Source organism: Trachypithecus francoisi, unplaced genomic scaffold, assembly GCF_009764315.1.
Source record: "Trachypithecus francoisi isolate TF-2019V2 unplaced genomic scaffold, Tfra_2.0 Lachesis_group8, whole genome shotgun sequence".
NCBI lineage: Eukaryota > Metazoa > Chordata > Mammalia > Primates > Cercopithecidae > Trachypithecus > Trachypithecus francoisi.
Genome location: NW_022681473.1, coordinates 76,713,989 through 76,737,505, shown reverse-complemented (window position 1 = coordinate 76,737,505; position 23,517 = coordinate 76,713,989). Strand labels below are relative to the sequence as shown.

Sequence of the window (23,517 nt, the reverse complement as noted above, 5' to 3'; positions counted from 1 at the left end):
CATTGCAATCACTGACTCCTAGATTCAAGCGATTCTCCTGCCTTAGCTTCCCTAGTAGCTGGGACTACAGGCATGTGCCACCATGCCCGGCCAATTTTTGTATTTTTAGTAGAGATGGGGTTTCACCATGTTAGCAGGGCTAGTCTGGATCTCCTCACCTCAAGTGATCCACCTGCCTCAGCTTCCCAAAGTGCTAGGATTACAGGCATGAGCCACCATGCCCAGCCAACCCGTTTACTCTTGTTCTGGAAACTGGTTTATTTCCTCCTCCGGGGGGAACCCCAGACTAAAAACAGATGTGTTGTTGATCTTCCAGAAATGGCCTCATGTCTATGTATATACGATGACCCCATCCCATCGAAAGGATTTTTAAATGCCCTTCCCCTATTAGAGGCCCTCAGAATGCTGAGCCAGGCAAAGAAGGTATCACAGGAATCACAATGGAAGCCCAGAGAGGAGAAACAGGGAGCTGCAGCCCCACCTTTGTTCCTAGATTAGCAAGGATGGCTGCCAGTCTGCACTCTATACAGTGCTTTGAAAGGTTAATAATTAGGTGACCAAACATGCTTGTTGGCCAAGACATACCTGGCTTACACCTGCTGCCCCAGCTTCATTATTCATAGCATTCTCAAAAGAATCCCATTCTGAATAAATGAAATGGTTGCCTTATCAAACATCCATAGAAATCAATGGTTAGAGGCAACTTCAAGGTATACTTGAGCTGGTTCATGACAAGAACAAAGAAAGTGCAGACGTGAACAGCAGCAGAACCCAGGCAAAGTAAGAAGGAAGCCCTTAGTAAGTGCTGGGGATCACTGTCAGAATTCCTCTGAATTCCCTGGATAGCTGCCATTTACCCTTCAGTTAGCAGACGGTAGCCTAGAGTCATCATTCCAGGACAGGCTTAGTCATCCTTAACAAGTTCTGAGTTAAAACCTCCTGTAGGGTTTGTTATGGGAAGAGTGATTCCTTGAATACATGATCCAGGCATCACCGAGTGCTTCCCATCTCCCCAAGCAGGTAGACTGAGCTACAAAGGAACAGGGAATTGGGAGCATGACCTTGGTATTTCAATCCCTTTTTGGTCCAAAAACAATAAAAACAAAGAATACACATACAACTCTGCCATTTACTGGTTCATATTTCTTTACCTCTTTAAGGCTATTTCCCCACCTTTTAAAAACACTATCGCCTTTCCAAAATTCAAAATTTGGAGTAAAGTCTATGTAAAATATGTGTCTCCAGTTCTGCCACAAACTTCTGATTCTCAGCGACTGATAATTTTCAAATTTATTATTTCTAATTTCATGCTGTGAAGACTTCCAAATCCTGGTTACAGGGTCTGGTTAAACCCTAAAGGCACCTGACCCCACTCGGACTCATCATTCTTTCTACATTATCACCTCAACCAAAAGGCTGTTACAGAGATCCCCAGAATGTACTTATTAGAACACCAGATTGCTCATAGGCATTATATGAGAAAACAAGGGTTTTGTGATCAGAGATGTTTATTTAAATGCAGATTTTACAACCTCAACTTGTCCCTTTACAACAGGTCTTCCCAGAGCTTTTAATATGCAGACAGACATGCGAACCTCTGATAAAGAGAGGGAAAATGGAGAGGCATCTTCCTTTGACTTAATATGACCCTTTTTACTTTTGGTAGAAAATCGTAAGGCATGATGTTTAAGGAGCACACTTTAGGAAACGTGGTTCTACTAGCCTTACTAGGCAAATATGCTTCTAATGTGTATAACTAATACATGTAAAGCACTCATTATATTAATAATGCCATGAGTCCTTTTTTCTTTTTCTGTCAACTACTATGATAGTTTAATACCACATTTTCTTTTACTATCACTAAAAAGATGGACATGTTGAATTTTTTTACAATTTTCTTTTACGGTTCTATGAGTTAAGCTGTATACAGCATATGGGTGTATCATTCTTTAGTAAATTACATCTACTTGTGAACTAAACATTGATTTCATTTTGACTTTGTGCCATTGTCTAACTTTGCAAAAAATCACAATCAAGGAATCAAGGTGCTTCATAAAAGGAGCATCTATTTTTAAAAAAAATCCATTCTGGTCTTGGTGTTCAGTGAGCTTTTTTCACTAAGCTAAAGCAAAAACAAACAAAACCCCCAAATACTAGACATAGAAATGGAGACCTCTCTTCTTCCTCAGGCTAGATTCCTGTTAGATTCCAAAGAAAATTGTGTTGGAACTCAGAATTTTCCTGGCGGCTCTGCATCTCCTTGCTATGCATAGTATTTCTTATATGATTTGAAGAAAGCATTGTGGTTGTATATTCCTTGAGTGCCTTATCAGAATTATCCTTCCAAAAAGCTCAAGAAAGCCCTGGAGAATGTCTAAGTGACAGTGCTCCATCTGAATGTCCTCACAAATTGCTACAATGCAGGTTTACCTGGGGTGGAAGAACAGCAAACATGTGCCTTGTAGTCCATTTGCTTTTTTCTCCCTGATACATTTAGAAAGAAGTGCTTACTTAGGCTGAGAGCCATAAAATAAAAACATACAGTAAGTCCAAGTTTTTTCTTTATATGCTGTAATTTGATAATATTGATAAAACATTTGTAAAGGCCTTTATTGGAAGGCATGATTCTGATCCATTTTGCATTTTCTCAATTTTTCATTTTTGCTATTATACCTAATTGTTTATCTATAACCTAGAGCATTCCAGCAAAAGGGACCCTTTTAAACCTAGTGGGGAAAAGGCTACACTGGCTTTCTTAAAGTAACTTCCAAGGGTTTTTACTATAAATGAGAGAGAAAAGTTTCCAAATTGAAGAAGTACATAGCTCCCAGAAAGCACATTGAAAACTATGCAGAATAGTTTTTGATCAGGCTGGAGGACTGTGCCAGGCTCCAAACAAGTGGTTATTCTGTTGTGACATCTGCCAAGCAATGCTTCCATTGTTCTCTGGAATTTAATTCATTTTAAATTACTCCATCCAAATGATAAAACATGAGATGTGCTATAATCCAGTGGAAGAGTTGGGCTAAACAGTCTTGACCACTCTGGTATGACTTTAAAGTTGGGAGGGCCATATGCAAAGACTTCCTACAAAGCAGAGCAACAGCCTTTGGAAGAGAAACTATTTTTGGAACTAAAAGCAGCTTGGGATACTGGTTTACTATAAGGTATAGTTTAATATGTGTATCAGTATAGTCAACACATTGTTTTACTGTTCAAAGACTACTGTGCAAATGCCTCCAAATCCAAAATATTCTAACTTCCTAACAAATGTTGTCAAAGTTCCTAAATGGGAACACTACCTTATGGAAGCATCAATGATCAGGCACTGAAGAAAAAAACGAAAAAACCCACCACGAAGATGAATCTCAGAAGAAAACACACATGCACACATATAAGAATTCATATCTCTTGTATGCCAAATATTTAATATAAACCTTTGAAACAAGTTCAGATGAAATAAAAATCAAAGTTTTCAAAAACATGAAGGTTTAACTTAATTGTCAAATATTCCTCATTGCCCCAAACATCAGTATTTTTTTATTTCTATGCAAAAGTATGCCTTCAAACTGCTTAAATGATATATGGTATGATACACAAACCGGTTTTCAAATAATAAAGCCAGTCATCTTGCAATTTTAAGAAATTAGGTAAAAGATTATATGACATATTATACATACACACACACACACACACACACACACGTGCACGCCAATGACAAAAAACAATTTGGCCTCTCCTAAAATAAGTCCATGAAGACTCTTAACTGCCGCCAGGAAGGAACACTGTGTCACCCCTCCCTACAATCCAGGTAGTTTCCTTTAATCCAATAGCAAATCTGGGCATATTTGAGTGGAGTGATTCTAACAGCCACGTTAAAATCCTGTGGGGAACCATTCATGTCCACCCACTGGTGCCCTGAAAAAATGCCAATAATTTTTCGCTCCCACTTCTGCTGCTGTCTCTTCCACATCCTCACATAGACCCCAGACCCGCTGGCCCCTGGCTGGGCATCACACTGCTGGTAGAGCAGGTCGTAGGTCTCATCTTTGACATCGCAGAAGCGATACACCAAATTGCCTGGTCGGTCATTGTCATAACCAGAGAAGTGGATTCTGCCCCCTGGCAGCTGCTTAGCAGGAGGGCTCACCCCAATCTTCATAAATTTTCTCTTGTGGGGCTTTTTGAGTTCCAGGAGGGCATAGTCATAATCCATGCCGATGTCGTTGGCATTGCCCTTGATCCAACCCTTGGGCACATGGGTGCGTTTCACCCGGATCCACTGAAATTTCATCTTCTCGGGCATGGCTGAAGTGGAGTCATTGGCCCCTCGACCACCATCTTTAAACTTGGGCTTCAGGAAGCCCACTCGAAGCTTCTGGGTTCCTTTCACATAGGTTTTTCCATCGTGTATGCAGTGGGCAGCTGTGAGGACATGCTTCTCTGCCACCAGGGTGCCGGTGCAGCCCGTGGATAACTTCACTGATGTTGAGAAAGGGTAGTTGAGCAGGAAGTCCTTCCCAAAAATGCTGAACCTGCTGTCATAGCCATAAATCTGCCGCTTCCTCCGAGACTTTCCTGAAGACCCTGAGTCTCGTTGTTGGGCCCCACCTCCACTACTGCTGAGGATGTAGATGCCCACCTGTGTCTCTGTGCGACTGCCATTGGCATAGAGCGTTTCATAAGACAGATATTGCTTGGCCTCTTCATAAGTGGGCAGGGGAGTTCCCTTATGACACTGGGGTCCACATGAAGAAGATACTTCCAATTTGGCTTCGGCTTCAAAGTCTGGCTTGGCTAAATTGAGGGTAGACTGGGGCAAGACGACAGGGAGGCGGTATGCAGGCCAAGTGGGTTTCCAGGGGGCACTGTAAGGGCTCACTTGCCCGACAGCACAGAGCAGAAGGAAGAGAAGGAAGAGGAGCCCTGGAATCCCTGCCATGCTGAGCACTGTTCTGTAGAAACAAAGACAAGCAGGTCAGGAGGCAAGGGCTGAACATTCATTTACTGCAGACAGCAAAGCCCAGCAACAGGCCTGTCATTGTTTCTGTCTTTGAACCCTCCTCAGGAATCAGGGTGTGGAGAGGAATCCTTAGATAAAGGTCTCACTTTCAACGCAAAGGCTCGACCTTAGGAACGTTCCTGTGGCTGGGTGCCTGAAGTGACATTGGGTGTTCCTTCCTTTCTATGTTTAAGATGCCCCTAATGATGGTAGACTACAGAGCAGCATGCATAAAGTCATTAGTCCCCTGACTAATTGACTGACCAGCCCCCAATTTCCATGTGATTTTGAGCCCTCTTTGTGCTTGATTCTAAACCTCCTTCTCTTCTACCTTCCTGATGCCCTTGCCTTTCCCTCCTGCTTCTCTCATTCTCATTGTAACATGTACTTGGATATTTTCAGAGCAACTTCTCAGAGCTCACTCAGAGGGTCAATTGAAATGACATGGCTTACTGAGTGACTGAGTCATCAAAGAAGGACCACTCCACAGTGTCACAATTACCACCACTCCTCTGGTTTTTAAATGATGGTGCATTCGAAAAAGGGTATGAGATTTTTTGTTGTTGTTTTTGTTTTGTTTTTTGCTTTGAATTTACAACAACCTTTACTATTATATATATTGAGTTCCAGAGTGGCTAGGCTTCTAATAAAATATTCCTTCTTCCTTTGGATTATGTCGTACACTACCAGGATCTTTGTCAATATCTAAAGCTCTAATGTTGCATCAGCTATAACACTATGACTATTACCATTGGTTACTTTTTCAGTTGTTTGTATCTGTATTCCCAGCTACATCCCTTAAATTTGGGCCTGTGCTAACACTTAACACAGACTTGTTAAATGGATGCTTGTATTAATGGAAAAGTGAATGAATGTTGCATGCTGACTGCTTATGACAATGATGTACATGGATGATGTGGTAGCTCAGAGAAAGAGCTTGAGGCCAGTTGTGGGAGTAAGAACAAGAGAGGCCTTCTAGGGGAAGTAATGCTTGAGAAATAATATGCCACAGCCTCACTCCAACCTCTCAATATAGAGGATCAAATGTATAATTTGGCAAATGTACCCATCATTTAGAAGCAATAGAAGTCCTAGTAAAGGTCATACTGTGGAGCTGTCCCTCCTTGATGCCTCGGTATTCAGTAAGCTGTGTAATTTAAATTTACCCTCTAAATGAACAAATTGCCCTAGAAATTTTCCAGGCATCACCTGATGTTTCAGATGGGTACTGAAGTTGAAAAGAAGTCTGATAACATAAGACAGAAGGGGATACTTAGGGAAGGGAAACAAGAGTCTGTGCAAGGGCACAGCAACATGCAACCGTGTGAGTAATTTTGGGAATCACACTGAGCTCAACAAGGGTGGAGTAGAGGAAGTGGTGGAGGCAGCAGGCAAGAGCTAGATCCTGAAGGGCTATGTGTACTAAATGAAGAAGTTTGGATTTTATACTGCAAGGTATGTTGAAATGCCCAGATCAATCATCCCACAATGAAAACAACAAGGAGGCAGACTGAAAGTGCTTTCGTAAATGTTTAAGCATCAGTTGGCTCTCAGTGGCTCTGACTCTTCTGGTTCAATAGAAGCTGACTCAGCAGGTAGGGTAACTCATTCACAACCAAGCATCCAAAAACAAGGAGCCCGAAGGGGTAGGTCTCAGGAGGCTCTCACAACACAGCAGAAGTCAGGAAGAAACTGTTTTGTTATTCTCATTCTCTTCCTGTTTGAGAGTACAGATCTACTGACAACTGTGGGTGCCTTTTGCTCCCTTTTACATAAAACTAGAAAATCCCAATGATCTGACGTAGTATAGGGGAGCGTGCCCATTCTCATTCCCAATATCCACACTGTGTTTCTAAACTATGTGTGTGCCCCACCCACCTCTGGGACCTTTTAGCTTGACTCTTTCTCTTGGCTTCCACTTCTGTCAGGGAGAATAGGGATAAGAAAAGAAAGAAATAAGATCCTGGAAAAGCCAGTTCCTTGGGACTCTCTGATTCTTTGAAACTCTACCTGTCTCCATCTTTCCAAATAGGAAGGGTCCCTGAGCCCTTTTGTAGGAAGGACATACATTTATTTCTTTAAATCCTTGAAGTCATGGGGCACCTGCATATGTGCACACATGTGTTTATATGTGCTTGTTGGGAGTACTGCCAAGACTAAAGGTTCTAAGTGGACTAGGAAGGGATGCCAATGCTAGCTCAGTCCTCCTTGCCAATGGAGAACTGGGCAGTGAGATGGGTTTGGTGACGACAACCCTTTAGGAGATCTGTGGGGCATGGTTCTGTCTGATTATTCCCACCTACTGGCTGAGGATTCATCCCTTGGGCTTATCTAGGACTTGAGCAGCCTTTTCTCTATGTAAGTTGCTGTCTAGGTGACCAAATACCCCACTCACACCAGAATCCCTGCCAAGTGTGACATGGACTACGAGGAGTAATAGATCTCCCACATGGCTGTATCTTGGGCCCCAATGCACCATCCTCTCCTCCCTTTGAGTAATGTGGGGAATGGTAATGTGGCTTACATTGAGCAGCAGAGGTGGTAAGCCAAGTTTTACTTCAGCTTATCTTAAGAAAGAAAACACAGAATGCAGAGGTCCAAGCTGCCAAGTGTTCTTGTTTTTAAAATATGATTCTTGGGGGAGACACAGTAGGAGATGAGGTAGTATTATACTGTGTATTATCATCAGCTACAGAGAATATTTTCAATGTGCATGAAGAACATGGCAGTTACAATATCCTCTTTCATTAGCCACAGCCTTACTCCAACCTCTCATATAGAGGACCAAATGTATTCTTTGGCAAAATGATGAATGATTATGTCTCAAGAAACTTTGCAACCAGTTTTGAATCACAGAGTCCTGTTAGAGAATGCTAAAGAGTCTACTGCATGATAGCATATTACTAATTCAGAGTTCTTACAACTTAAATTCTGTTCATTTAGCCAGGAGTGAAGGAGAAGCCAGCCATCTATAAGAAACAAAACAAAACAAAACAAACTGCTAACCCAATAGGACAGCGTGAAGCTTTAACTTTGAAGAATAAACTTTTCGGAGACTTAAAAAGTCCTAATTTCTATTAGTTTGCAACTCTGCTTCCAAGTTCTCTACATTACTAAACCCTATTTACTAACTTGTGTGATGACTTTGTTCTGACAGCATTATATATCTTGCTTAAAGCTTCCATGTAACCCTAAAAGTTATAAAATTGCATTTAAAAAACTTTAATTCAGATTTAGAAATGAATGCAGACTTTTAGAAATGAATTCCCATCAAATTATTTCAAATGGATTAGGCTTAGATATTTTTAAAATATCTAATCAGAAATTAGAAGAGACAGCTGTAGATTCTCAAGCCCTTAAATGGGTTTAAACTGATGTCTGTATTAAAGCTACAAGCTTCTTAAGTTGCTTAGTCCTTTACCAAATGTTTATTTAGGGTGGTTTAGAAATTCTTCTGAATAGCATCCTCAACCAGACGGTCTCTTTAGCTGGTCTTTTTAGCTCTGGTCTTTTCAGGTTCACGATTCTCTAATTTTATAATTTTCCGGAATCACAGAAGTCCAGGTCAGAGATGATGCTGTCTACAGTGTACTGTCATTTATGTCTCAGGACCATTGATTCATGGAATTATGGAGGGTGGAGGCAGAGGAGGGGGAAAGGAAAAGGAAAATGTATCACGCTAATCCCTCACCTATCTGGCAGACAAGATTTCCCTGATCAGTCTGCAAGAGGACCACTGTTTGAGAGAATGATTTAACTCGTATAGCAAACAAGCGCTGGGAGGGAAAACCTAATCTTTAGGTCATATATTCTCTATTGTACAAATTGTGACTCCAGCAGAAGGCAGCTTTCAAGAACGGAGTGGAGGGATGGCTGGGTGTGTATGCTCTTAAGACAGGCCCCAAAGAAAAGCCTGAGGGGGAAACAACCCTCTTGTCCATTAAGGGTCTTTCCTGAGGCATTCGCAGCCTGCCCTGGCTCATCCTCATTAATAACACAACAAATGATGCACAACTGTGACACTTTAAAATTAGGTTTGTGGATTTACATTAATTTCTCAACTCACATGATAATGGATTAATTTCTCAGAAGACAAATGATTATTGCTCCCATTTGTATAAACGCTGGGTAAGCCTGTGCTATACCTGTTTATTTAAACATAAACACTCGTCTAAGGTATAAACAGATGTAACGAAAACATTCATAATCCCACACCTGGAAAGGTAACTAATGAGTTACATAATTTTAAATTCTCTCTCACCCTCATAAATGAATCACCGTATCCTTGCAGAGCTGCCTGAAAGACTCACACCTTAAAAATGGAATGAAGATTTTCAAATCTTCTCCTTCTACCTAAGTCTGGATGAAGAAAATTTAGGTCTATAACATTTCATTTCTAGGAATAAGCTTTTGCTGAGTAAAGATTCCTCATATACATAAATTATCTGCTAAGGTTTCCAACTCAGTGTTTCCGTGCATCATTTTACCTAACTGGCAGGGAAGAATGGAAAATGAAGGTAAGAAAATATTTTTTCACCATGCTTAGTAATACAGAAACTATTCATTTTCCAGCTTTGGGTATCTGATTCATAAATGGGTTACACATTCCACCCTCCATCACTCAATATGAGCCACTGTCTGAAAATATTTATATTTTTTGAGGATGCTGCCACTTCATAGGCCCTTGGTGGTGGGACTTCGCACATTTAACAGATATGCAAACAGCAATCTCTTCCGAGTCTGGGTGCAGTGACTACTATCTCCTGCAAGGCACTTTAGTCTTGAAAACTGCAACAACACAGGTCTCCTCAAGAGGGCCACTGTTTGAGAGAATGATTTAACTCCTATAGCAAACAAGTACTGGGAGGGAAAACCTAATCCTTAGGTCATGTATTCTCTATTGTACAAATTGTGAATTCCTGCAGCCGCTATAAACAGTAATGACAGAAAGAAATGGCAGGAACATTTGCAAAGATACAGGTTTTGGACACCATTTGGAGAGATGACAAAAGGTCTTCCATGGAATCAATGGTCAGGGATATGGAACAGTGAAACCATGCTAAATCCTAAAGCCAATGGATAAAAATGAACCAAACTCTGTGAATACTCTGCAGTCAGGCTTGTTCTCGTTTTCCTGAGTCACAGACCCTGTTAAGGCAAAACAGACCTAATCACATAATAGTTTAAGAATTACAGTCTTGTAGAGGAAACTGCAAGGCACTTACAAGTCCAGCAACCCTAAACACAATCTTGTGGTCAAATGAAGTTTAGCTTCTTCTCTATCGGATTTTAGGTAAACTAAATTGAGCCTGGGATAAACCTGGCAGGCGAATAAGAACAGAATGCAAAATAACCCGCTAATGTTGAGAACATGAGAAACAAATTCCCTGGAGTCTGTGGGAGTTAGGCATGAATAATGCCTGGTGGATGAAATCCTAAGGGATCTACGAAAAGAGATATGTGAGAGAACCTGAGACTATTAACCATTGCAGACTGGGGACAAAAATGTTCTCAGACACATTAATGGACACTTATGCTACAGCCAGAAAATGCATCCATATTCACCATCCAGCTGAATAAGTCGTGTTACAAAAATGAGATCCATATTAGGTACCTTGGAAAAAGGCTTCCTTCCCAGTTCAGACACAAGAAAGGACAAGTTACCACTTGACTTTAACTAGGAAAACTGCAGAGGAAAACTTTTCATATGCAGATGGGGTGCAAACACTTTCACAAATAAACATAGTGGCTTCTGGGGGCATTTTCTCAGTTCCTTCTCCCCACTTCACCTCCAATCCACTCCTGACAGACTTCATGGTAGACACGGTTATAAACCTGTCGCAAATACTCTCATGCATAAGTAGGATCTTGAAACAACATGCAATAAATATCCTGATACTACTTTGACATAGGGCTTTTGGCCACAGCTGACTTCATCTATAAATTCAATTCTTTCTCACATGGCCATGTGAAGAGGATTCTGGCATTGCTCTACCTGCTCCTAAGGAGCACACAGGGAACCCTCAAATTTAGTTTCAGGAGCTGAGAGAAGCAAGCCCTGTTCCAATACCTACACTGAGTTTCTGAATTCTTACGGATGTCGCCCAGTGGGCAGTAAAACAAACAGGATTTTTATCAGCTGCTTTCTTCTGAGGTGCTGGAAAGCAAACCTAATTTGTATTCTGGAGGGGAGTGGTGGTATTCATCTGAACAAGTCTTCTCCCGCTCCTTTTAAAACTTTAAAACTTTTATTTAAAAGTTAACTCGTGAATGCCTACAGGCAGAAGAACTATTTGCTTACAACAACTGTTGTTAGTTGAGACTGTAGTGTCTAGGGTTAGCACCCCCGGAACGCACACGGGCATCCACTACGGCTCCAGAGAGAAAAGATTCTATTTCCCAGCCTATATTTGCTGCACTTTTGCACTTCTCTTGCTTGCTCAGGTGTGTTCACAATCACATGCCCAGGGTTAAACTTTAATGTTCAGAACTTGATGGGATCGCGTATATGCAAAACTCAAGGAAAAGTAGTGGTGGTGTGTGGGGGGATGCATGGGGGTATAGCCATCGCCCCCGCCGGAGGACAGCTTGCCGAGAGCCGGCTCTCTCGCTTCCCAACCAACATCCTGCACTCAAGACAGTAGTCTCAAAATCTTCTTTCCCCATCCGTTTCATGGGTGACACTGCATGAATCCAAATGCCCTGCAGCCCCCGCTGTCTCCCCAGAGCTCCTTCAGGCCCCCAGCCCGCATCCTGGAACCCCGAAGACGGCCCTGGCGAAGTCTCCGGTGCCTCCAGCAGCCCGCAGTTACCCTACCCCGTGCACACCCGGCCCTTTGTCCCGCTCCTCCCGGCGCCTCGCCTCTCCCGCCCCCGGGCGGACGCCCTAGTAGGTGCCCGCACTCACCCGCGCCGAGCAGCCCGCCCGGGCCGCGGCTCGCTGCGCCGCTCAGACAGGTGTGGGCGCCGGGAGGGAGCGCGCGGCTCCCATGCCTGCCCCGCCGCACAGCCGAGTGCGAGCGAGCGGGCGAGCGGCGCAGGCAGCTGGCGGGTCCGCCCCCCGCGCCATCCCAGGCCCGCCCGCCCCGCCTCCGGCCTCGGGGAAGCCGCGCGGCCGCCGCCCGCCCCACCGCACACAGATCGTGCCCCACCTCCCCTTGCCGCCCGCCTGCGGCCGGAGCAGGGCCGGACAGCCCAGAGGGCCTGAGGCCTTGCGGCCTCGCGCAGGTGGGCCCCGGTGGCGCCGCAGCACTCGCCAGTCCCGGCCTCTCGGCGCCAGGCAGCGCCGGCTCTGGCAGTCTCTCCTGCCTGGGACCCGCGCGCCGTCACCCTTTGAACATCTCGCATCTCCGGGTCTGGGGCGCGGCCTCCTGGGCAAGACTAAGGCCTTCGCTGCTGGGAGCACGCTGCCAGCTCGCAAAAAGACCAAGTCCCCTATAAAAGGCGACCCCTCCCGTAGCAGCCTAGAACTAGGGACGCGGGCCACACCTGGTGCATGGGGAGCCCTGGGCAAACTTGAAGAATTTGCTCAGAACCTGTGTGCTCCCCACCCCCACGTACGCTTTTAGCGCCTTAAGGTGTTGACCGAACTCCTAGTTTCTCCGGTTCCTCCAAAGAACAGAAACCTGTATTCCCATGGCAGGGCCACCAATGTTTTGCATTTTCTTACAGCACCCAGTGTTCTGCGTGGAGCCCAAAGCACCGGGGGTGCTTGGCAGCTTCTGGGCGGCGGGCTGGCGGGCGAGCCCACTGGCCTCTCAGTTCTTCATCGGGGCACCAGCTGGTGGAGCCACCTCCTCGTCCAGTGGGCCTGCTTCCCTGAGTCACTCCAAGCGGTCGGTATCTTGGTGGTGGTGATTGGGGGCCAGGGTAGGGGGTGTGCGGGGAATCCTCTCCTAACCAGGCTGGAGACCTTGCCATTTAAGGTCCTAGTGTTAGAGCCTTCGTATTTAACATAGATTACCGTGTATTGTGCGTTTTCTGTCAACTAGCTTTACATATAGGCCATTGTGGTGAAGAAGGTGCAGAGATTACACTAATTTTATAAGGAACAGGAGGTTTGGAGAGGTATAATGACTTGCCCAAAGTCCCACAGCTACTGAATGGTAGGACAAGATTTTGCACCGAGCCATGCTTTCTATCAAGCTACTTAGCTTTCCTTTCTCCTATCAAAGCCTGCTCTCAGAAAGGGAAGGTGTAAAGTACTATTTCACACCCAGGTGTTACTGATAGGCCTAATACATTGGTGTTTGCAATTACTTTTAAATAAGAAAGCCCTGAACACATTATTCTGTGGTCTTTTCTTTTCGAGAAGGTCTCCCTCTGTAGCTCATTCTTGAGTGGAGTAGCGGGATCATAGCTCACTGCAGCGTACACCTCCTGGGCTCAAGTATCCTCCCTTTTCAGCAAGGATTACAGGCGCAAGCCACTGCTCCCGGCCTGGTGTTTCTTAAATAGAAAGGAAACTGATATTTTCCACCATTTTAAGGGCAAAATTTTCTTAGACCTTTCCAGGCTTGGCTTCAGTTGTTTTATTTTAAAATGTCACCTTAATATATATAGACATAGGCCAGGCTCAGTGGCTCACGCCTGTAATCATAGCACTTTGGAAGACCAAGGTGGGCAGATTGCTTGAAGTCAGGAGTTTGAGACCAGCCTGGGCAACATGGCAAAACCCCATCTCTATAAAAAATACAAAAATCCTAGCCAGTTGTGGTGGCACACGCCTGTGGTCTCAGCTATTTGGGAGGCTGAGGTGGGAGGATGGCTTGAGCCCAGGAGGTGGAGGCTGCAGTGAGCTATGATCACCACTGCACTCCAACCTGGGTGACAGAGCAAGACCCTGTCTCAAAACACACACAGACACAAAACCAGATATAAGCTTATGTTACAGCTTTTGAACAACTCACAAATAAAACCTGTACAGATAAAAAATTTTCTTCCAGAATAATAAAATTGAAATTAGTAACGTTTCCTGAACAACTACCAGCATTGCATGGTACTGATAGCTGAGGCGTGGGTACCTTTGAGTTCCCTGTGGCTCTACCACTCTCATGGTGTGTGAGGTGCCCAATGCAGACTCAATTCTCTCTCTTTCCTTCATTCACATCTACCACATCTCCTTTGCCCACACCATATGTCATTGCAATGGTTTCTCTCAACTCTAATACGTTATTTAGGTATTCGTGCTGTTTGTTTCTTATTAACATAGTAAGTGAAGTGGTAACTCTCACTGCCAAAGACTAGTACACACAGGTGCTGCAATCAAGAGGCAGTACTTGGTATGAGATAGTCATCCCAATGATCCAGAATGTGTTTATATTTATCTTTTATTATAAACATTTTAAAAATTAAATTGAGGCACTCTAAGGGTCTGTAGCTCCCAATTGAAGAAACACCATTAAAAGGTAAGTATCTTAATAGAGGAACTGGAGGTATAGCTGGAAGGAGGAGAAGAAGGGAGAGATTTATCAACCATGCTCAAGTTGTATTAGAGTTACTTCAAGCCAACAAATATATATTGAGCTAGACCTATTACATGGAAAACACTGAGCTAGGCACAAAATTAAAGAGATGGCAATAGGAGGACCGTACAGCAACATAATTAAGAGTGGCCAGTGGCATCTGACTATGGGGTACCAATCCAGGGTCTGACGCTTACTAGTTGTGTGGCTTTTCGCTTAACTTTTCTGTCCCTCAGTTTCCTCCTTTGTAAAACCAGGACTTTCTCATAGAGTTCTTTTAAGAATTGAATGAATATACATAGTGTGCTTTGACAGTTTCTTACATGGAACAAGCCCTTAATATTAGGAATTATTATATTTATCACGCTTCGCTCTGCTTGGAGTGTAGTCCTCCAGTACCACCTCAACCAGCTTTGACATTCATTGCTCTTTTTTTTTTTTTTTCCCTAGTAGTTGCAGTGTTTCAAGGTAGAGTCATGGAGAACAAGATGATTATTCCCATCATTCAGAGAGAAAAACTGAGACACAGAAAGGCCCAGGAGCACAATAGTCCCTCAGCTGGTCTCAGGGACTACTGCCTACTATCCAAAGAGCTAATAGGTAGGACTCTAACTACAGATGTCCCAAGGGGGCACACGGTTTGAACATGCACCACCGGCTTTTGTTGTTCCTCGGAGCTGCCAAGAGTAAAATGAGAGGCTACTTCCTGGCTGTTAGGTTGACACCACAATTGCCATAAGGACAACGATAGAACTGTATTTTGACCTCTGAGACAAATGACCAGTGTAAACAGCAGATGTCTTCAGGCTAAGCCTAAAGGTTTGCTTTTCTTTTTGTACTTGTCCCATTTCCCTCCCTGGCAGGGAAGGGGTAAGGGGAACCAAAGCTGAAATCCTCACTGCTTCTTAAGAACTCAGTTCAACTCTATAATTGTAATTCCCAAATACTTTTTATATGCAGAGCAATCGAGTTGTTGAAAATGCATTCAGGGCAAAGCCCACACATTTTCTGATCATCCACTCTGTATAAGGTTATTTGGGCTGTCGGGGAGAGAAAGCAAATACCCCTCAGCTCAAGGAATTTATGCAACGGACATAAAATCAAATATAGGCGAAAGCAAGATATTGGCTGGATCAGGATACAGACGTGAGCTAGAGAACGTGGAAGAGGGAATCATTAATTCCTACTCTGGCAGGTGCTGAAAGCTTCTCTGAGGTAGAATTTTAGCTGAAGCTCAAAGCATAAAGATCTGGACATTATCTCACTGTGTTCACAAAACTACTTTGTAACATAGACAAGAAGAAAAATATCCACTGTATAGATGAGAAAATCAATGCATAAATTAAGGGAGCAGAACTAGGACTAAATTGTAATTGTAGCTATGCTTAGTAAATGCATACTATATGCCAGGTACTGTGGAGTATATTTTATTATGTGTAATCTTTAAGACAAATAGAGAAGCTATGATTTTCTTCATTCTGTAGATGAGGATTCTGAGGTTCAAAGTTTTAAAATAGTGTACTGGGTGCCACACTACAGTACAAAGGATCACAGCTGTGACCTCTGCCCAGTCTGCCCCATTCTTTTGCCAGATTCCATTGTGTTATATTACTTCCCAGACTTGCCTTTTCCCGTGCGGACAATAAGGAGGTTGCATCAGTTTCTGATGTCACTCCAGCTCTAAGTATCCTTTTGATTCTGTCTTGCTTTTGTTCCAGTTATGTAATAACTCCATAATGACCTGTTAAATGACCCCAAAGCAGGAAACAAGATGGGACTGAATGATACTTGGAAACTTAGGGTGGCATGACCAGCACCAACTCTAAACTCAACCTCAACTCAATTTTAGTGCTTATTTTTCATGAGACCAAGATCCATATGTAGCCTCAACAATTTAAGTCAGTTTGAAATTTATCAAAAAGGATTATTTCTAAGGAGATAAATGGGCATATTTCAAAATCATTTCCATATGGTTTCATATTTCTTTGATGATAACAAAGTATTATGTGGATTTTGTAGTTTAGTCAGTAAGTGGGGGTTTTTGGCTCTGTGTAGTGAGTGCAAAGAGAATTGGAATGAAAGTCAACACAGGGTGGGGCATTCTAAATGTGTCTTAGCCATAGAGGTGCTGTGTGACCTTGGGTAAATCACCACACTCATTGGCCTTACTTTCTTGTCTATAGAGAGCCCAGATAACCTGCTGTTACAGTCTATGAGCTTATGACATAGTAATCCTTATGGGAAGATGATCCACATCATTTTTAAATTTTGGGGCACCCATGGTGCCTACCGTGGGATCCTGGAGTAGTGAAGGATGTGAAATTCTGTGGTCAGACTGACTTGGATTCAACTTAGAATTCATTTATTTGCTGGGTGAATGTGGGCAAGTTACGTGACCTTCTGTGCCTCACTTTTCTCATCTGCATGATGGGACTGATTTAGGGCTGTTGTAAAGTTTCAGTGAGATAATCAGTACAAAACCCATAGCATCGAGCTCAGCATAAAGTAAATTCTAAATTGACAATACCTATTATTATTATTATAATTATTATCATTACTATCACTGCTGCTGCTATTACTGTGAGTGCTCAATAAATGTTTTCAAAAATTGTTGAATAAATGAATATTATCAATGCTAAAAAGTTTAATCCAGACTTTATAACAAAAAATTTATCCCAGGAATCCTGTTGACACCCCCAAATCTTGTTGTCTTCGGTCTGGTCTATAGGCAAGAGAGTTTTAATATTGAATTTAGGAAGAATTATAGATTCAAATGAAAGCCATGGTTGTATTTTTTGTCTCCTCCTCCAATCTCCTCTGTGGTACCATCAGTTCATTCATTTAATAATTACCTATTGAACCATGAATATTACAAGGTTTATATATTTGTCAGTATTTTTTTTTAAGGGCAAAACCACATTTTTCTTATAATGCAGGCTTTAAATTTTTCTATGGTAAAAAATAAAACCCCCATAGTAAAATTCCATAATAAAAACAAATTTAACAAGATAAACCACTCAAATCTCTACAGCACTTAATACAGAAAACAAATATATTTGTATTACATTCAAAACTTTCTAAAAATGTCATTTTTGTTAAGTATAGGTTACTCATTTTAAGTCTTTGGAAACATAGGTAGTCAGGCACTCTGAATGTAAATATGTGAAGGTGTCATATATAAACGCTTAACATATAAAATCGTTGTAGGGTTAAATTTTCACATTTGTACATATCATGGGAAAAAAAGAGCTGCACAGCAAGGAAAAGCTTTAATCCTACTTAGAATATGCCAATCTAAAATTATCAGAAAGAAAAATAGACTTGAGTACTCACAATTTCCCGTATACTCTGGGCACTATTGTAAACTGAAATATTAGGAACATTTTGGAATAACTATGTGTTTCTCATTTTCTCTGGTCAAATTTGAAGAGTCTCCAGTGACCTGCATGGGGCTTCTCTGATCTACTCTAACTTGCGTACTGGATCTTATGATCAAGAACAAAAGAGAAAACGAAGATTTTATATTGGAATTTTTTTCTAAAATCTTTGTAACTTTAAAAATCTTTTATGGAAAATTCTTGTTTTATGTTTGTATTTATCCATCAATGTTGGATTCTCTCTTTACTCTTTTTTTTTTTTTTTTTTTTTTTTTTTGTTTGAGACGGAGTCTTGCTCTGCCACCCAGGCTGGAGTGCAGTGGCCAGATCTCAGCTCACTGCAAGCTCCGCCTCCCGGGTTTACGCCATTCTCCTGCCTCAGCCTCCCGAGTAGCTGGGACTACAGGCGCCCGCCTCGTCGCCCGGCTAGTTTTTTGTATTTTTAAGTAGAGACAGGGTTTCACCGTATTAGCCAGGATGGTCTTGATCTCCTGACCTCGTGATCCGCCCGTCTCGGCCTCCCAAAGTGCTGGGATTACAGGCTTGAGCCACCGCGCCCGGCCTCTCTTTACTCTTTTATAAGGAGTAAGCTTTCATGTGGTTCAGTGTGGGGTCTGGATATTTGAAATTGGGTCTTTTATGAGGTTTCTCCTTTTCTTTCTGGAAAATTCTATTCATCCTTCAAGCTCAACTATCAGCTGTTCTCTGAAGGCTTCCAAACCCTTTGGTACGAGATTTGTAAGTTTAACTTATGTTTTTTAGAGGGTTGTGTTAAAATTATATCTTATGTTGTAATTATATGTATTTACATGTTGAAACTCAAGCCGTCCAGAGCTCCTTATGAGTAGGAAATCTGTCTTGTTTTCCTTTATAGTCTTTCTAGTTTTCTGCTATCGTCTAACAGAGAACCTGGCTCTTTGCAAAGGCTTATTTAATGTTAATAAATGATTAAATAAATTAATGAATAAAATTCTAATTAGTTAAAAATATTAGATCAGAAATAATTTAGCTTGCCAGCCACTAGGAACAGGACACAGTGAGTGCACATGAAATTTTACCACTGGGGCTCCCACACTCTCCAGAATGTAAATCTGAACTTCCGCTTAAGATCTGTTTACCATTGTTTCCTTACAGGTCATGTCAGATAACAAATTCAGTTTCCACTTGGTCTGCTAATTACATTTCACTACTGATGCTGTGGCTACACGTTGGCATTCTAGGTGCCATTTGTCCATGATTTATGACATTTGACTGACTTTCTGCAGAACTCTTTGCAGTATGCTCTGAATTTGGCCCCTGCAGGGTGTTCGGATTTGCTCTGCCAGGGAGTCCCACAGGATTATAGAATGCTGTTGGACAATATGTGTTTCTCAAACTCTGTTCCCTCCCACACTTCTGGAAGAGTTCAATAAATTGTCTGTAAAAAAAAGGTAGTTAAATATGGATATTACCATTTCAAATACTCTGAGAAGTCTTGCATAAAGAAGTCTAGTTAAGTTTATCTCAAAGGTGCCCACTCTTATTTGACCATGGAATTCTTTTTTCAATACAGAAGTAACATTTCGTAGTATAGTAGCCTTCTAAGGAACAGAATTGGAGCTCAGGAGCTCGAGACCAGCCTGGGCAACATGTTGAAACCCCATCTCTACAAAAAATACAAAAATTAGCTGAGCCTAATGGCACGTGCTTGTAGTCCCAGCTACTTGGGAGGCTTGAGCCTGGGGGGTCAAGGTTACAGTGAGCTGTGACTGTACCACTGTGCTTCAGCCTCGATGACAAAATGAGACTCTGTCTCAAAAAAAGAATGGAATTTGAGAAACCTCATCCATAAGTTTACTCCACTTCTGTGTTTTTGCCTTTCTGTCTTTGGTCATACTTGAAACTCTTTCTTTCATATCCATCTGTCTACCTTCTGGTTTTCAAAGGCCTAACACAATGTTACATCTTCTACAAAGTATTTTTCTTGACCTTTGATTTCCCATAACACTTTCTATAACTTTCTCATGGGTCTTGTAATTGTATTTGTTTTATTTTCAGCTTAGGTTTCTTCTCCCCTACTATTGAATACCATGAGTTTGCATCTCTGGGCTGCACCTTTTTTGGCAGGGTGTATTATTCAGGGTCTTGGCAATAGCACATTTCACCCTAGATTGGTTCAAATGAAGATACTTTAATCAAGTGGCTACTTATGGAGGTGAAGACAGAGTAGAGGGAACAAACAAGCCAGAGAGGCATCCAGGGTCTAGCAACAGTGAGAAGCCATCACTCCTCTGGGCAAGAGGCAAAAAGGAGGAAATACTGTCCCAGAGTCCAGTGAGCACGAGCACCTTGGAGGGAAGCCTGCTTCCAGTTGCCGAGTAGTCCAGAGAGTTGCAGCTGCTGCACGAAATGGCTCCCCAAGGATGGAGGGAGTTGGAAAGAAGCACCCTGACCTCTTCTCTTCCTACTCTGATCTCCCGAGGCCTACTAAAGTCAGCTCACAAGGGAGTCTGGTTGGCTGTCTACAAGGACCAGCCTTCTGGGCACGGTGTAGGGTAGTGAAGGTTGGAGAACTCATGGGAGGGAGGCAGACAGAAAATAATTAGCACACTTGGAAAGCCTGCTTCAAAATAGGGGTAGTGACCAGTACTTTCCTCACAGGGCTGTAAGGAGATTATAAGGATTTCATTAGAAAATGCATGCAAATATTAGCATATTGCACAGAGCCTGATTCTCACATTATTTTAGCTACTGATAACAACTCTGTGAATAGCTACTGGTATAAAAGCTGATTGAGGAAGATGTCATGCATTGCTTATTTTGCAGCTCTTACACATGCAGTACAGGCCCTCTGAGAAGCAGGGCCATGAATGGATGCCGTCAGGTGTGCCATGGGTAGCCACTTTGAACAGAACTCACAGGGAAGCTAGTTTGGCTGTTTTGACTGAAATCATCAGTCAGTCTGACCTTGAAAACAGACAGCAGTGAGCTGACTTTAAAACTTATTTTTAACTTTCAGCAGATTGTTCTGGCACTTCTTCCCCACAGTCTAGGCCTCTAGGTTTTCCTTTGTCTCTTTGTGGGGGTGGGAGCTGCTGAAAAACAAGTGAACTTGTGAAGAATGCCTCACAGCCATCACTGGAAATGGCACCAATTTGTCACATTTGAAAGCAAGAGGGGGCTGGCCCAGGGGTTCAGCAGGGGGATTTGTACCTGTAGAAGCAAATTGCTTCCTCCTTTTTCAGAAGAGTAACCTGTTTTATTTCAAACACAGGATCACCTGGCTCCTTCAGCCCTCAGCACACAGATTAGGGAAACCACAAGAATAATCATCCTTGTTCTTTTCACTTCAAAGCCCTGCAGAATGCCACAAGGGCTGGTTCTCCCATCTGACACAAGAGAGGCCCTTCTAGGGCTGTGCTGGTTTAAGAAAGCCCTTTCCTGGGAGCTGGGGGAGTGAGGTGGGACTTACCACATGAAGGCAAATCTGTGTCAGACAGGGAAGCCACACAGGTACCCTCCACTGCAGCTCTGCGCCTGTTCTCCTGGAGAAAGGGTGAGTTTGCAGGGTGACAGCTCTGTGGAACCTGTCACACTAACAGAGGCAATGAAGGTCACACTGGGACGAGATTCCAGTACTGACACCAGCAGCTGCAGGTAGGGACTTCCTTCAAGGAGGAGTGACTTTTTTATCCCAGTTTCCGGCAGACCAAAATTAGTGGGAAAAAGCCCCTAGATCCTGTGGGATCTGTAAGTAGTTGCTCACATTATCATCCCTGCCCCTGGGAAATCAAGACATAAACCCAAACTGTTAATAAATGGCTCTGATGTCACTACACCCACAAGCCTCACACTTTCTTAGTGGGCCAATCTTGAGTCTTCTGGCTTTTCCTGGAGCACACAGATATTTGGTCTCTTTACTCAGGGCTGGCAGAGGTGCTGTTTGGGGAATTGTGTGCAGGCAGGGTGAGGACAGAGTCTCCAGACGAGAAGTGGGTCCACTCCATCAAACAGCAGGGTCATAGGTAATACAGTGGTTTGAGGATCATGCTGCCAATAAAAATGGGCTCTTCCCAGCAATGTGACACCACTCCAAGATGACATGGCAATTTTCCTTGTAATGTGAAAATGAAAAAGTCACTTGGCTGCAATCCAGGAAGACCCAGGAAGTCTAAAGTACCTAAACTACCATGACCTCAGAGTTGTATAAATAGCATTTTGGAAAAGGAGGTTATCCAAGCTATTTGCTCTTTCAGGACAAGAGATAGCAATCTCTCTCTCCCTCTCTCAGTGCAATAAAATTGAACTCTTAAATCCTTAAAAACCTTCCTGCAGGAAAATTAAAAACAAATAAATGACAAGCCTTTGATTTGTTAGCTAGCTTTGAAGGGTTGATTGCTGACTTCAAGGCAAATTCCAGTCTTGGTAGCAGTCCCCCAACCCCAACTACAATCTGTTATTTTATTATCAACTCTTTCATCCTCTGCCCAATGATCTCCAAGCTTCAGGGAAATGAAGTTCACTCAAAGATTGGGTATTCTTGATCTAAGCATGATAGGTATCAAGCTTTGCATTTATTCTGATCCCTACCTGACAAGAGAAGAATGAGTTACCTAATAAAATGGTTTCGTGTAAAGTTATAGTTTTAAATAGTATAGGTTGGTGCAAAAGTTACTGTGGTTTTTGCATTGTTGAAATTTGCCATTTGATACTGGAATACATTATTAAATGTTATATATCATTTTAATGTACATTTCTTAATGTTTTTTGCTAATTACTTGCTATTTTATATTTATTTTAGACTATAAAAATGATGTCAGACAAAAAGCAAATTTAAGCAATTTTCTTATTTGAGTTCCAAATGGGTCATAAAACAGCAGAGACAATTTGCAACATCAACAACACATTTGGCTCAGGAACTGCTAACGAAGGTACAGTGCAGTAGTGGTTCAGGAAGTTTTGCAAAGGAGACGAGAGCCTTGAAGATGAGGAGCATAGTGGCTGGCCATCAGAAGTTGACAACAACCAACTGAGAGCAGTCATTGAAGCTGAACCTCTTACAATGACATGAGAAGTTGCTGAAAAACTCAACATCTACCATTCTATGGTTGTTTGACATTTGAAGCAAATTGGAGAGGTGAAGAAGCTCAATAAGTACCCACTCATAGGTGCCTCATAAGCTGAGAAAAAAAAACATCGTTTTGAAGTGTCATCTTCTCTTATTCTATGCAACAACAATGAACCCCTTCTTGATCGGATTGTGATGTGCGACAAAAATGAATTTCATATGACAACCGATGACGACCAGCTCAGTGGTTGGAACTAAATTCTTCTAGCTCCAAAGCACTTCCCAAAGCCAAACTTGTACCAAAAAAGGTCATAGTCACTGTTTGGTGGTCTGCTGCCAGTCTGATCCACTACAACTTTCTGAATCCCAGTGAAACCATTACATCTGAGAAGTATGCTCAGCAAATTGATGAGATGCATCAAAAACTGAAAGACCTGCAGAAAGGTCAACAGAAAGGGGCCCAATTCTTCTCCACGATGTCGCCAGAATGCACATTGCACAACAAATGCTTCCAAAAGTTGAGCAAACTGGGTTACGAAATTCTGCCTCATTTGCCATATTCCCCTGACCTCTCACCAATCGACTACCACTTCTTCAAGGATCTCGACAACCTTTTGCAGGAAAATG

General features: G+C 42.6%; 1 protein-coding gene and 1 long non-coding RNA gene across 3 annotated transcripts; one reads left to right on the top strand and one right to left on the bottom strand.

Annotated features, from left to right (window-relative positions):
- Positions 1-1,490: 1,490 nt before the first annotated feature.
- Positions 1,491-12,461, bottom strand: PRSS23 (serine protease 23). The gene is made up of 2 exons (XM_033206863.1): positions 11,910-12,461; positions 1,491-4,955 (listed from the first exon to the last, which is right to left on the bottom strand). The coding sequence occupies exons 1-2, from the start codon at positions 12,347-12,349 to the stop codon at positions 3,791-3,793; spliced, it is 1,605 nt and encodes a 534-aa protein (XP_033062754.1). The 5' UTR covers positions 12,350-12,461; the 3' UTR covers positions 1,491-3,790.
- Positions 12,113-18,065, top strand: LOC117081164. Of its 2 annotated transcripts, XR_004436114.1 has the most exons (4): positions 12,113-12,229; positions 12,674-12,837; positions 14,917-15,066; positions 17,896-18,065. It is a non-coding gene; the product is annotated as an uncharacterized LOC117081164 (long non-coding RNA). The 2 variants fall into 2 exon arrangements; XR_004436115.1 differs by lacking the exon at positions 14,917-15,066.
- Positions 18,066-23,517: the final 5,452 nt, after the last annotated feature.

Excerpts from the sequence above, each read along its gene's own strand:
- PRSS23 (XM_033206863.1), bottom strand. The coding sequence starts at position 12,349 with ATGCGAGATGTTCAAAGGGTGACGGCGCGCGGGTCCCAGGCAGGAGAG. Across the intron at positions 4,956-11,909 it reads GGGCGGGCTGCTCGGCGCGG|AACAGTGCTCAGCATGGCAG; the intron begins GTGAGTGCGGGC and ends TTGTTTCTACAG.